Source organism: Nymphaea colorata, chromosome 13, assembly GCF_008831285.2.
Source record: "Nymphaea colorata isolate Beijing-Zhang1983 chromosome 13, ASM883128v2, whole genome shotgun sequence".
NCBI classification, from domain to species: Eukaryota; Viridiplantae; Streptophyta; class Magnoliopsida; order Nymphaeales; family Nymphaeaceae; genus Nymphaea; species Nymphaea colorata.
The window spans coordinates 17412427-17428272 of NC_045150.1; the positions used below are offsets into that span (position 1 = coordinate 17412427).

General features: G+C 37.0%; 1 protein-coding gene and 1 long non-coding RNA gene across 2 annotated transcripts; one reads left to right on the forward strand and one right to left on the reverse strand.

The window, feature by feature from the left end:
* The first annotated feature begins 4420 nt into the window (after positions 1 to 4420).
* LOC116267147 (uncharacterized) lies at positions 4421 to 5904 on the forward strand. Its single transcript, XR_004175522.2, has 3 exons — positions 4421 to 4579; positions 5181 to 5316; positions 5397 to 5904. It is a non-coding gene; the product is annotated as an uncharacterized LOC116267147 (long non-coding RNA).
* Positions 5905 to 6804: 900 nt separating this feature from the next.
* Positions 6805 to 15275, reverse strand: LOC116266549 (probable glucan 1,3-beta-glucosidase A). The gene is made up of 8 exons (XM_031647794.1): positions 15036 to 15275; positions 14685 to 14804; positions 12819 to 13019; positions 10767 to 10922; positions 9541 to 9707; positions 9231 to 9386; positions 7804 to 8159; positions 6805 to 7109 (listed from the first exon to the last, which is right to left on the reverse strand). The coding sequence occupies exons 1-8, from the start codon at positions 15234 to 15236 to the stop codon at positions 6928 to 6930; spliced, it is 1539 nt and encodes a 512-aa protein (XP_031503654.1). The 5' UTR covers positions 15237 to 15275; the 3' UTR covers positions 6805 to 6927.
* Positions 15276 to 15846: the final 571 nt, after the last annotated feature.

The window sequence follows — 15846 nt, forward strand, 5'->3', positions numbered from 1 at the left end:
AAAGAGCTAAATTACAAATAAGAAAAGAAAGAAGAGGTAGAAATTAATTGGTTGAAGTTGGCACCCTGGCTGAGCTTGCTCTCATGACCCCGAGTCTGGCTGGGTCTAGGCTGAATGCTAATGAAACCCAAAAAATTTAACTTGTTTTGAGCTAGAATTATTTTTTTTAATGCTCAATTTAAATTTTACCAACTGTTTGGGTTTTTTAGGAATAGCTCATGCAAGAAGAGGCAAAGGGGGAAGGAGCCCTATTTATAAGAGAGAAAAGGGTCAAACTTCTTTGTTCTCATTGATGCATGACTACACTTTACACATTTGTTCTCTCTCTCAACTCAAAACCATATACTAAAATCATGTTTTTTATTGAATTTTGCTCGTTGTGATCTCGCTCGCACACATTTATGTAGAAGTGTTGATCAATTCTTGATAAGGTATTCAAATTAACATCAATTGTGGAGAACAAAGGATGCGAGAATAGAAGAAGAGAAAACACACTTTTAAACCTTGTTCTAAAACTTTATATAAACAAAAAAAAAATGTTTTTTTTTTGCCACATACAGATATTGATTTTGATTTTGTCTACACCTGAAGCACTCAACAAAGAATTTTGCATGTTTCAAGTACTTACATGTGAATTGACATTAAGCATTAAGTGGGAAAATTACAACACATTTTCGGGATATAATATGCATTAAGCTCACATGTAGGTCCTGGATCTAGGTTTGATGCTAAAATCCAAATTCAGGTCTAGATCCAAAGGAAAATTTTAGAAGATGGATCTAGATATGGAATGAAAATTTGGATTATGATTCTATATCTTCGATCTAAAAGGAGAATAATAGATCTGGATCTTTAAAGCACATATATCAAATCTGAAACTTGGATATGAGATCCTGACATGGAAATAAGACTTGGATATGTCATAGGGATAAAAAAAAATGAAATGGAGATCCAAAAATAGCATGGACTTGGACCTGGCTCGTGCTGGGCTAGGTGGGTTCAAGCTATATGACATGGATTGGACATGGTTTAGGTTTAGTTTTTGAAAATGGGTTCAGACTTTGGTTGCATGAAGGCTCAACCTAGGTGTTGTCTTTGGAAGATTTAGTTTTAATGGGGAATCGAGGTAGGCTAAGCCTGAGCTCAAGCCTACTAGATCCAAGAAATTTATATGAAAAGTTAACTTAAGGTTCATGTAGCTCTAGATCCATAAAATTTATATGAAAAGCTAACTTAGGTTCATGTCACTCCTAAGTTAGGTTTTATAAAAAAATACATGCATAATGATAAATAACCAAAATACCCTTATGTGTAACTTCAGACTGAAATAGATTCAAATAAGGGGATTGGCTTTGTTTGAGGTTCTAGAAACTAGTGAAAATCACAAAACAACGTATATGTAACGTATACCCTATGTTTATACAGAAGAATATGGCTCACAAAAGAAGTGACCATTTTACCATTGTGTGTATTTTCGATGTTCGTGATAAACTTTCTCAATCTACGGCTAGGCTCCTAAATAAACTTTGGTTAAAACTTTGCTGAAAAAAGTCTTCCTGCATTGCTCTAAAAATCAAAAACAAATTTTTACCAAGCCATATGCGGCATGCTTTATAAAAGAAAATCAAAGAAGGCCATAAAAAACCAATTACTATTGAAATTTTTACTGGTAGAACTAGGGATGCTTGGAGAAGCTACTTACCCATGTGAGCATGCTGAAAGATTGAAAAAAATTACCTTAATTTTGCAAAATTGAGCTTGACAACAGTATATAGGGTGTAGTAAGTACTAGGAATGAACTCCACCACTTTTGAAATTGAATTGAATTCAAAACTGAAAAGAATGACTCAAACCAAATTGAGAGAGCATTGATTTGCACATGATAAATATAATCTCAACTCAGATTAAGCTCACTATATCGGGTTGAGCTCAAACTCAGCTCAGATCTTTGAAAACATGAGAGGGGAAGCACTTAAAACTAAATTGAACTCAAACTGAGATTAATGAAATAAAGGAAGCTTGATTTATATATGATAAAGATAGTCCTAACTCAGTTTTAGCTCACCTTATGAGTTGAGCTTAAATTTAACTCAAACCCATGAAAGGAGAGAGAAAGCACTTGAAACTAGAATTGAACTTAAACTAAACTAAAGGAAGGTTGGCTTATACATGAGAAACATAGTTCTAGATTGGTTTTAGCTCACTCTTATAGTTTGGTCTCAAATGCAAGCTCAAATCCATAAAATATGAGAGAGAAGATCTGGTATCAATTTGCAAGTTAGTATATGACTGAAACTTGGGCTATGTGACTCAAAGTAAGTGAAATAAAACATTTTCTCCCGGTTATGAACTTGATCTGACTTGGTTGAGTTAAACATAATAGTTTTGAGTTCAAGTGAGCTGGTTTGAGTTAAAAGGGAACTGACTTTAGACTGTGATAACCTAGTGAGCTAACTCTAGCAACTCCTAGGGTCTTGTAAAGTTGAGAAATGGCCTTAATGGCTCAAACGTTAAGCAATTTTTGAGAATTTTACGAAACTTTCCTACTTTTTATGTTGAGACACCAGGATGAAGGGGCAAAATGATAATTTCGAACTTGAACAACATAAGTGATATGTGTTTAGTTCTTCAATATTGCTGCTGTAAAAAGTTTTGTTTGAGTCATAAATGAACCTTTATTCTGACAAATCGATCTTTGACGACCAGTTTAGAAATCTCATGGTAAAGGGTAAGATGGTTATTTGGACTTGAGAAAATTTTAAGTTCACAATAAAGTTATCACACAATTCAGAACATGCGGCCCTAGATTGTGAGGAAATTTCACTCAAGAAGAATCCCTTAGCAAAAGATTATCCAAGAGCTCAAAATCTGGTTGAGGACCCCTATCAAGCCAACCTGGTTAAAATGGTGCTGTTCCTCTGCTTTCAAATTATCTACTAGAAGGTGTGGGAATATCCATACTTATTGCCCATGACAGTATAGTTGCATCTCCATAATCTCTGTTAAGTCTATGGTATGGAACGGCTATAGAGATGCTATCTTGGTGGCCAAATGGGAGAATCGAGAACGTTTGGGCATAAATGTATGGCTGAAAACAAGAATTATTTACATGCTAGACCCCGTAGTTAACTTAAGCATCAAATTTTTTCCTTCTCTACATCTAAAAGTAAGGTTGTGAAAGCTGGTTGGAAAGATGATGCTACTTTTGCTATAAGGCATCTAATTTTGGACGCTAATGAAGGTGGAGACAACACTGAAATGTAAATCTTATGACGGTGGATTGAGCTGGCTAATGTGCAGGGAGAAAGTTTGAACACTATTTCAAACAATAGTAAATGGATGAATCGTCTAAAAGGTCATGGTTGAAGGTCATAGACCTATCCCAAACAGGTGGACCAAATTAAAGAACTTCTTACTTCATCAACATTATCCATGACCTCCCCTTGGACGAAGTGGTTCGTTAGTTTGAAAAATAGGCACCAATGATGTAAAATTGACACAGCTATGTTTTTGGTGTTTGTTGTTATCTGCTTCTTCCAGTAGTTAACATACTTACCTTTTGATGTATTTGCAATGGTTCTATTGTTAAAGCCTGTTGATTCATCCAAGGCAGTGGTGTGCCTATTGCTGGTTTTTGCTTTGATCAATGCTAAGCATCCCATTCTTCTTTGTGCATATTCATTTTTTGTTAGTAGGATGATGGGAGCATCTCCTAGCAGCTCCTTTATTGAAAGAAAGACCCTTTACCATAATATGTTTTTTTTGTTGGCCTTTTGTGTACATGAACTAGAATAACATTGTGATCTTATGACAACCTTAGAATATTAAGGAGACTTTGGAACATTTTCAGAATTGAATCAGTCATTTATTGTTGAAAAAGACTTAATACGGCCCAACAAAACTCTATGAACCTTGTTCGAATGCTCAATCAGATCATTAGAACATATAAAATAGAGAAGGCAGCACATGCCGCAAGGGTAGGAGGCTGCAATGTCTTCATCCATCAAAAACATAACTTAACCCAAATAGATATAAGGATTTACACAGAAGGAATGACAGACTAAGATCATGAAATTACTATATACAAACTCTAAAATTAGAGTAACGATAGCTTCCCACGACAATAAAATCTTATCCTGAAGGAACAACTCAAAATAAGCATATCTAAAAGACAATTGGATCACAAGAGAGAGAACTAGTCTCAAAAAACACTCCATACTGGAATCTTTGCCCATTTATTAGCAATGGCAATGTTGGAACATAGATGGTACTGAGGAATCTTTAAATGAAGTTTGAAGATACCTTCAGACACTTGCAACAAATCGAAGCAACGTGACGGACTTGAGGACGTCAGGAGCTTAAAAATGAGGTCTAGACCACCCAGTCCGTCGGCATGTAATCCAACTTTATGTTGTCCCGCTTTCTTCTTGGAGGGCTTCTCAAAATTTTTCTTCCTCCGTCTCACCTCTGATTAGGGGGCATCTCAAAATCCTGTTCCTTTCTTTCTCCCTCAACGCAATAGCACACCTCCTCAGATTAGCAGCCGGAGTAGATGCCAACCCATCTTCATGGTCTACAGGTACTATGTTCCTCTTATTTTGTGTGGTACCTCCATCTCTGTCTCTTTCACTTTTTGCCTCTCTCTCCCTCCCTTCCTCTCACCCCTTTTTGACGCCCTTCTTCTGCCCTACTCGGATGAGACGATAAGGACGTCTGGTAGCAAACTGTTGCTGGAAGGGATTTTCTTTGTTTTTTTATTCACTACCATGTCGCATCCCCTTGATTTAGTGACTCCCCTTTTCCTTGGCCAGGTGACTTCCCTCCCTCTTTTCTAATTTCCCATTTTCTTCTGCTTTTGCTTATTAACCCACTAGCAGTCATATAACATCTGCCGAACAATGCTTTCTCCTCATTTTATCTGATTTTTTTCATAAGATCTTCTTGATGATTAGTTGAGTCTTATTTCCTCCATGTTGTGCCGTTGTGGTGGTTTTTGTGGGGATAACTGCCTGTAGGATGGAGACTTGGGCTGCAACTACCATTCTTTTCTATGCTCAAAGCAACATTGTGAGTGTTGTTTACCGAGTGTTTGTGAGAATGTTCTAGAAGACTGTTGTATTCTGCTTGTTTTTTTTTTTTTTTTTCATCAGTCCTATCATATGCACTTTCTTCTGCTTTAGGGTTTTGGGAACTCCAAATGAGGAGGTGTGGCCTGGCACCACTGCAGAAAAATTGGCATGAATTCCACAATGGCAGCCAAAGAGCTTATCAACAGCCGTAACTGATCTTGGCCCATTGGGCCTCAATCTTCTCCAGGTGTCGATTAATTTCATATCCGTATTCTATTTGTGCTGAGTTCATGTTGGCAACTTGACCTAGAAGTGTGACATTTGTAGATGAGGTTGCAATATGAACCGTCAAAAAGCATCTCTGCAAAGAAGCCGATGGAGAACAGACACTTTGATGATTTGGACAAGACGAACCTCTGAGAAAGAAGTGTTTACTCCTTACCAAAAATGGAGTGCTTTCTTTTTTTTGCTTTTCTTGAGCATCCATTTAGTAACAATTTGTACTTAACTAAGCGTGGATGATACAAGAAAACCACACATGAATTTGAATGAATGGCACATCCTGAATAACCTTTTTGTTCCATGAAATTTTTTCCTCTTGTTAAAATGTGATATTTATTGTCTTTTTACATGCCTGTTTGGGAAATGAATCAAGGAATTTTGGTGGACATCGGTGTCATGTATATCAAATCTAGATCTTTGTTTGCAGGCTCAGTTGTAGCACAACTAGCGATTGCCTTTGTAAATCAAGGACCAATGTCAAGGAAAATATTTGACAATGTAATTTTTGTTATGCAAACATGTTTAGACAAAGAAATGAATTTTATTTTTGTGACTTAACTCTCTCTCTCTCTCTCTCTATATATATATATATATATATATATATACATACTCTCTGGTTGAATCCTCAATGACTTTTAATGTTGGGAACCTCTAACTGAACTCACTGATTACCAGCGGCTTTTATAGTTGGGATATAGTTGGGAATTCATATTTGAAATCCCAACAGGAAATGGCATTGGGAATATGACTGCATTACCAACGGTTTGTAACAATGGCAAAGCCGACGAGACATAGCCCAGACAGCTCAGAGTCGTTGGAACAGCAAAAGCCAACGGCGCATGGTGGTCTATGCCAACCACCAGAGGCGCCGTCGGTATTAACCAAGAATGTTGTAGTGAGATGACAATTTAGGATGATAGGATCAACAGTGTTACAGTGACAAGGACAACATTTTCCATGGAGGCTGTCAATATGAACAGATCCCTTTGCCATGTTTGAGTTGCCACCCTGCGTATCTTCCAATTCAGAATCGTCGTTGTTCCTCGACATGAGCCACATTGAGGTCAATCCTTTTCTCTTTCTCAGCAAAGGTGTTTTGGTTGAGTTTGTTCGCTTTCTTTTTTTGTTTTGTCCTTTACTACAAGAGAATACGTTTTTATCAATGGCATTGCTAAAGATTTTTAGCAAAAGTTCTGAACTGTTGCTAAAATTAGTGGATCAAACCATCGCTACTGTCACTGCGCCTAGAAACATGTGGCAACAAGTTTTAATGCCTAGTAATAGTTTTTCAAACATAAGATTTTTCAAATTTATGTGTATATAGAAGTAGTTGAATTCTTTCGGCCATCCGATCCAGCGCAGCGGCACAGGACAGATGATCCGGCGTCAGTTGGATTCTGTGTTGGATTATATATATATGTGTGTGTGTGTTTGTGTGTTTTCCACTCATACATATGGTAGAGTTTTTCTTTTTGAGCTTCTGCCATAAATTTGGATGTTTATTCAAGGACTTGGGTACATAATAGCAGTCCCATTGGATACAATGCAGGAGAGAAAGAAAGCAAATGTGCTACAACTAGAGAGTGATGTAGCCGTTCTCTATCATCCATCGGAGGCTCCAATGCGGGTTCACGTTCTTGAGGGTCCAGTAAGCCCATCCAAAGGAGGCTCGCCCGTACACATCCAACTGAGCCTTTGCAAACTTCTGGTAGTCTTCTTTCGCTGCATTCTGAACTTGCCACTCTGCCACCCATTCACCTTTTTTGTTCCGGAAATTTAAATTAAAGTCAGGAAAATATGACGTCACTTTCACCATTTCCATATAATAGAATTAATCGTCAAAGGCCATATACTAGTAACAACACATTGAATCATTTTATGATTGAGTTGCTGAAATGCAGGAATACTTGCATTTCATGCTTTAAGGTCCCAACATGCATGAATATTTTCGCCTAGGGGCATATTGGTCATTTATGAAAAATAAGAGGGTGTTCTGAATGCTTTACAAAAAGTAAATTGTCTTTTTTTTTCCTTACTTTCCCTTAGTGGGGGTCTCGTTTTTTCTAACATAAGGGCATTTTGGTCATTTTGTCCGTCTAACATTTAAGTCTTTAACGCCAAATGTATAAACTTCTTAAAAATATATATAATAAATAGAAGTGCCCAGGACACAGTCTCGTGTCGTCCAAAATTTGCAAGACATACAAGCATTTTCACAAGACTCAAAATTTGTGTTTGAATGATAAAAAAAATGCCCGTACTTTTAGAGAATAAAAAATCCCATTTAAGGACAAAAATAGAAGAGTTGTTTTCTTTTTTTTTTTCTAATGACCGATGCCGTCTTCCTATGCAAAAAATGTGTGGTTGTAAGTTTAGATGAGTTTCCTTTTTTTTCTTAAAAAAAAAATGAAGAGCTAAAGGAAAAACAGTGGAATATAGAAATTATACATACCCACAAAAGAAAGGGGGCCGTTGGCTGAGGTTACGGTGTTCAGTTGAGAAGCTCTGGTTTGGTAGATGAAATCTATGTTCTGCTGCACCGACAAGTTGTTGAAGTCACTAGAGAAGAGGTTGTAGTAGTGGACATCAATGACGGTTCCAGAGCGTCCATTGGCGAGGGGGAAGAGCTCAGTTGGTGACGAGGGCGAGCCCAGTCTGTTGGACATGATGACGTAGGCTGTGGAGGAATGTCTCCTGACCGCATCATACCCGGCCTTGTAATATTGGGTAAGGGCATCAAGAGACACCTCAGGAGCTCTGGGCTCGTTGATAAGCTCCACCGCTGCTAGGCTTGGTGAGTTCGCATACCTGCATTAAAAAAAAAAAAAAAAAAACGATTTATTTTGTACATTCTTTTTCATTTAAACAGAAGAACTCTACAGGGTTTGGCTAAAATATATTTACAAGGTTAAAGTTTACAATCGCTTTAAATAAAATAGTCACTTTCATTTCCCAAATTAGAAATATAACAAGCGTAAGTACTTTTCATACCAGCCACATTATAATGACTGCTGTTAAGTGCAAATGGTAATCACATACCCACGTTTTGGGCCTTCTTCTTTCAACAACATAGAAGCTTCAGTCTTTGGAAATGAACAAAGAAAAAAATCTCTATGTTTAAAATTTGGCTAGTTTAAGTGCTTAACTCATCACATCATGCCCAAGCTCATTGTTCCGACAGTGTAGAATTTCAAATGCATGCCTCTTAACCACATAAAACCTCCACAAAACTTGCACGACTTGCGTTACAAGAAAAGAGATCCGGTATCCGACTGAACCAAGCAGTGTAGCATAACTGGTCAGGTTGGCGGGCCAGTGAAGGTTCAGTCATCAGTTTGATTTTTCCATGGACGGTACTATTATAGTGGATGTGCTGCACTCTAGTTGACTGGCACTTCGCTTCTCATCTAGGTCGTGAAGCAGCTTTATACCTTAAAAAAGCTTTATAACAAAAAGCTTTATACCTTAAAAAGAAAGGGGGTGTGTTGGAGGAAGGGGGAGGCTTTGGCCTCTTCAAGGTGCCTCTTTTATATGAAAAAACATCTAACATCCGATTGAAAAATCAGATTGAATTCAATTTTAAAATGATATCCAACCAAACTTGAACTACGTTTCAAATAAATGTCCAATGGGGTTCGAATTCAGGTTAGTTTTTTTAGCAAGACAAATATCCTACTTCAAATATCCATATCTTTTACAATTGGTTGGTAGCATTTTATAATAAGAATTGCATTTGTATTTGATTGTAATCCAATTGTGAATTTAGAAGTCAGATTTGGAATATGAATTTGAAATTGGATCGAGATACGCAACGAATTTTTCTTCATTCCATTCAAATCTGAATATGTGAACATCTAACAAAGAGCTAGGGACATATACCTTGAGGCGAAAAATTCTATAATGCCAACGGTTTTGTCAATGGTTTCTTGAGTTGATCCAAATTCAATGGTGCCATCTCTTGTCGCACTGTGTTCCCATCCATTTTGAGAATAAGGTGGAGCATGGAGATCCACTATGACCTTGAGACCATACTTCCTGGTTAACAGAGAAAAACAACAGACATTGTCATTGTTTGAAATTAATAAATTTTTCATTTTTTTTTCTGTTTCCAACTTATGAGCTCAAGTTGGTGTTAAAAAATATATAAGAAGGCACATAAAAGCTTATAGTTTTAGTTGCTGGATCTTACTCTGCCCAAGAAAACGCCTTGTCCAGTATGTCCAAGGATCCGTCAACAAAAGGCGCAGGTGTGGGGTTCACGGCAGTCCACCACCCAACTGGAATTCTCACTGCGTTCAAGCCATTTTTTGCAACGAAGCTGAAGTCATCTTCAACTATAAATGTGTTCCAATGGTCCTGCAGAAATCAAGAGCTACAGTGAAAAATTGAAATTTATTGGCATTTTGACCTCAAAAGCCACCCCGTCCCGTGGGAATAAGGAGGAGGATTTTCTTTTCTTGTGACACTTGTCATTTTCTCGGGCCCCCGTTCCATTCCGCCTACCTTGGGGTTTTGGAATATGTGGCATCATGAGTAGTTTGGTGTGTCTTATCAATTTGGCGTTCTTGCGTTACCCCTTAAACATGGGCGGACCGCTACAAAATTTTTCTTTGGCGGTCTCAATTATGGTTTCTAAATATATTTTTTTAAAATTGTTATCTATACTAAACTAAAATTTCTAAAAAATTACAAGTGTGATTTTTTCTTTTCTGAATATTTGAAGGAAGGGGGGCCATGGCCCCTACTGGTTTTGCCCATGCCCTCAAGATATAAAAGGAACAGAGAGATCCAAGGATCCTATGGTTCAATCTGGTGGAGTGCATACGTAAGGCACAAACAGATTTATTTGGACTGAGTTTCAGCATATCTAAATTGAAGATTATACTCATGCATGATTTTGGATTCAAACAGAACTCGTTCTAACTGGATCCAAATCCAAGAACCTTCTAATGCTACCTACCTCATTAGACAAAGAAAATGACAAAAACAATTTAAAAAAATGCATTTTTCATGTCAAATGAGCCCCTTGATCAGATTTGGAGCTGGAAAAGATTCAAATTGCTTGTCTCAATCTTTTGCTTGGTCCAAAATAGATCCAGTTTATCAAAATCTCAAACTTGCCCAAAGCTTATTTCAGATTTCATCTAATAATACTAATAACTGATTAATGCATAAATAGCTCGAATGGGTGGACTAGAGGCACGTGTGCGGCACGCCACCAGTTCGACTCGCGGGGAGCTATGCTCTAACTTCCTGCTCGCCCAAGACTAATGCATAAATGACAATTGGTTTTCAATCGGATGTGTGATTGATCACGAATCCCCATCCAGCCTTTGTAAGACTGGATGCCCTAATTATTGCTATATATGAATTTCTTATTCTTCTTCAACTAATTTTATACAAAAGCATCCTTACATGCATAACTTGGGTAGCTTGTGGTCCATATCCGTTTGTTACTTGGAACTCCCCTCCAAACCCTCCAAAGGCATTCATCACAAATACTGCTTTGCTACTGTCTTCCCACCCGGGCTCTCCACTGAAGTCTGCCGTCACCACATCTTCTGATTTTGCCTGCCAACATTAATTCCCACTTTGTTAAGTGAAAGTTGCAGCATTTGAAAATTGTATGTCTGCCACTATTATATGCCCACACAGCACAACAAGTTTATAAGTTCTCGTTTATTAGGTAAAGAATTGCATGATACTAATATCAAATGATAATGGTGTGTCTGCCATTCCCTTCGTGCACAATATGTTAGAAATCTATTGGGTGCGCTTATAAACTGTCTATTAGATATTTAATATCTGGGCTTTCCGTTATCTTAATCCCTGTAGATCTAACAAGTATAAAAACAAAGAGTGTCAATATATATGGAATTTATCATAGGCAGAACTAGATTGTAACTGGTAAGGTCAATTGCATACACCAGCTAGCCCACAAAATTTACTTTATATATATATATATATATATATATATATATATAAACTTCATTAATTTTCTATTTTTTAGATATGAGTACCCCTTAAAATTTAAATTTTAACTTAAAAAGCCCCTTAACCGAAATTTCTAGCTCCACCAATTGCCAAAACCGTTGTTTGAACTCATATGAAGCTATAAATATTATTGAGCTTCCTACCGCTCTATCAGAATTTGCAGTCTGCTCTACAACAAGAGATTCTGAACCCCAGACAAAAATCTCTTCCTTGGTCCTCTTCTAATGACGATGAACCGCTGTTCGCTTCCGATACCTTCTTTATCGATGAAGGCATGAACAACTTTTGTTTTGGCATTAGACAGATTTTTTTTTTTTTTTTTGGTCAGGCTTTCTAATGCCTTTGCTAAATAAAATAAGAAAACATTATTCTCAAGGTGCTTTGACGTTTATTGGGCGTCTGATGAGACCTAATTGTGGAATTCTAGATTTTTTTTTTTTTTTGAAATGAGAATGATATTGTAAACAAAAAAAAATTTATTCCAAAATATAGGTTTTATTGAATCAAAATTTTGATTTTTTTCGTCTCTCTTTGAAGCACAAATAGTTTTAATCCATGAATTTGAGAATTTTAATTTCTGTTTTATCAAAATGCCATTTTCAATGTTAGAATCAAAATTTTATACTATCAAGCACGAAGAGGAACTAGAACTGAAATTTTGGTTGGAATTTTTTTTTTTAATTTTAATTATAGAGTCAAAATTTCAGGCTGCAGATTCACATTATTATATGGTTGGCTCACATGCTAGGGTGAGATCGCCAAGTTGCATGTTCGGGCCTCAAATTGACCCTAACGACCTCCTCTTAGTCCTATAAGTGTTAAACTGAGAAAAGAAAGGGTGTTTTTGAAATGACAAAATTATCCGTTTTTTAAGTACCTGAAATACCCCTACACAAAACTATGTGATCGGCGGAATATGTGGGTCGCCAGACACCCACCGTTCTTTCCACACATACAAGGGACAAGGGACTGGATGATGGTTTCAAAACAAAAAACAAAAAACAAAATACAAAACAAAACAAAAAACGCGAAAGGATCGTCAGAAGCTCTCATATAATTTAGTTTATTACTTATTAGTGTTTATTATTATTTTATTATTCATTTGAAAGCAGTGGAAATTTTAACAGATGGCGAAATAAAAATTTTTAATTTTTTTATATATATTAAACTAATTTTTTTTAGATTTACATATAAATTTAGGGCCAAAACCCTTGTCGCCCCCCGCTTCTCTCTATCCTTGTTTGGAAGGTTTAAGAGTTTTTAAAAAGTAAAAAAAAAAAGTGATTTATTAGATATAATTTTCCGATATTAAAAAAAATGAATCCGCTTTGCTTTTTGCTTCATATGAAGTTGGCACCACTGGCTCATAATATGTACAACTTATAACAAAGATATTCTTTTCGGTGTTTTTCTGAAAGAGAAGAATATTGATGAAACAAAATAAGAGAAAGTTTATACTGAAAAGGATTTTACCTGCAGAAACATCCCGTTAGGGGCTTTGATATGAACCCTGTTCGGATCATCAGCCTTCCTGATAATTTGGAACGTCTCGGACACGCCCGGTGCCGTTGCAACCGCTAAGACGGAGCTGCTGGGTCCCCCTCCAACGTTGAGCCCAACGAATTGGCTATTGAAGACTCGGAACTGGAACTGATCCTCTGTAACTCTCCAAAGCTGCACATTAACATCGTTATGAAATATAAGGCAATTTCAGGGACTTGCTCTAAAGTTGATCTCGAGCCCAATCTGAGTTCAAACTGGTAGGAACCTACCCACTCATGATCTAATTATGTTTTGAAATCAATTAATTTTTTCGCAATCGAACAGGGTAACCTTCTCCCTAATGCATGCATAGCATGGGTGAAAACCCGCACCCATTCACAGTGGCGGAGATACATGTGAGCTGGTGTAGGCCTCTAATCACATCAACCTATCAAAAATCTCATGAAAAAAGTTTAAAATTGTATTATGATGAATCAAAAATTATATAAGACACCCACATCAAACTTGGGCTAGTGATTTCAGTGTTCTTCAGCCAAAAAAGACCTAGTTCCGCCACTTTCCTTTCAGGTAAATATGCTTTCTGGTTAACTAGGCCGCCAACTTAGTTTAGTATGAAATGAGAAGCCAAGACTAGTTCCATCTTCTAGTTCTTTTCCTTTGTTTGAAGGCATAGTTAGCAAACAAGTGACTCAGACTCGAATTGACAGATGACTGGGTCACTAGGCCAGCGAGTCTAATATCCAAATAACCATAATGTAAATCACGGCAATTGAATTGGGTAAGTCAAGCGGAGTTAGGAGTAAGTAAGACCAAGACCAGGCCAAGTTAGGGGTGAGTTTGAGCCAAACCTCGACTTGTAGCCAAACTTTGTTGGCGATCTAATCTGACTCAGGTATTTATTGAGTCAACTCGACGAGTTTTTCAACTGTCTCAAGGTGGCCGAATGCCCGCTGAAACGCCCACAAGAATTGGACCAGGGAATAACCAGCTATAGCAATCCAAGTTATTGAACCCTTTTCCATCTTGAACTCTATGCACTGTGCTGGTATCTCATATAAATATTCAAGTAAATACCATTGAAAATGCCCTTCAAAAAAGTCAAAAGAAAAGACAACACCCTTGTAAGTGGATGCCAAGACAGAATTTTTGGCGTGGGGAGAAAAATGGCCAAGGGATTGACTGCAAAAGGAGCTAACATATTTTTTAAAAAAATTTATAAAGGTGCTAAAATAAAGTTTTTGTAAATTTTATTACAGAAATTTTAAATGTTTAAAACCTCATGGGCCAAGGCCGTGGCTCCTCCCAGCCACCCTTGCTCCTTGCTTGCCTATGAAAATAAAACAGGAAGACTGAAATTTTATTTTTTCTTTAAAAAACAGTACAATAGTTAATTTACACAAAATTAAAAAAATTCTCCAACCAAACAAAAAAAAAAGAGACCCCCTTTCGTGGGAAAGAGAAGCTGGATTTTTTTTAAAAAAGACAAAAATATATTTATGCAAAATTTCAAAAATTCCAACAAAAGAAAGAAAAGGCCTTTTGCGTATCGAAATTTATTTCACGAGAGACTCTTATTAATAGCATATAGTTCCAAACCCTCTTGTCGTTGGATGCATAGACGAACCGACAGTAAAATTCTTTTATTCCCGAGGTGTTATTCAAGATTTTTTCGGAAAATTTGTTTTTTCAGAAAATTTTGAAGGTTTAAAAAAAATAAAAAATAAAAATGCTAAGTAAAAAATAAAATCAAATAAATTAATTTTCAACATTTTGTTCAAAATGTCACGATATTTTTCCTTACAGAATGACGGACACGCAGAGCGCATGTCTTTTTACCTTGAAAGTTTCCCACCCTGAGGGGCTGCTTCTGTTGGCCACGATGATGGAATCACCGCCTTTTTCCGCACACAGATACTTCCCCCATGCAGTCGACCTGAACTGAACTTGGGTCCCATCCTGAACACGTAAAACTCAAATGAAAAAGCGAATCGGAAAGAAATCACGAACTAACAGAAACCCAGGAATCACAGATCTAGAGAATATCATCGTGTGAGCACCCGAAGCTCTTAGGAGGAAAGGGAAAATGAAGGGACGACTGCCCACGAACTCCTTTGGAAACTTAAATTCTAAGAGAAGGTCGTGAGGAGATACGAAGGAATTAAACTTCGAAAGCGATAATTATCTTACCAGCAGATCCTTGTTGGGAATGCCATCAAAGAGTGAAGGCTTGATCCATCTCTCAGTGACGAGCCAGCCTCCTAAGTTCACCGCCTTGAATCGAAAGCTCGGCACTTCTCTCGCCTGCACTCTCATCCACAGGCAGAGATGAGTGAGCAGAAGAAGAAGGAGCCATGAGCAGAGAGTACCGGTTGCGGAGGAGGCCTTCATATCTCTCTGTTGCTTCTATGCTTTGTTCTTCTTCCTCGGCGTCCCCCATTTTATAGAAGATTTAGTCTAATGGTGTCACCTTTAAATGGAAGGTCACCTCTTTATTACCTAAGGCATTTTAGTCATTTGAGCACTGAAGCATTTAATTCATCGATAGGACAGACAACAGATTTGTTTGAGCTGAAAAAATTGGATATAAAGGAAAAGATTAATCTTTGATTATACAAAATCAAAACTGCATTTGGATTTAAGAAATAACATTGAATCTATTCAGATTCCAATATACATAAATATTTGATTGAATTTGGATTGGGATCCAAATTTAATTTTAAAATAATATCTTATATTCAATATTCTATATTTTTAAAGTTTCGGTTCAACATTGAGATTGAGATTCAAATCATGAAATTGATTTTGGATTCAAATTCGGATAACTTTTCTTTTTTGTGTGTATTCAAATTTAGATCTAAATTTGAATGCTTAAACATCAAAAGAACATATATGGTGATGCTATTAAATCTGATCGGTTGACTTCATCCTCAACCTCATGATATGCCGACGACGCAGCCGCCAATGATTGACTGTGTGAATTAACAACGTATGAAACCGC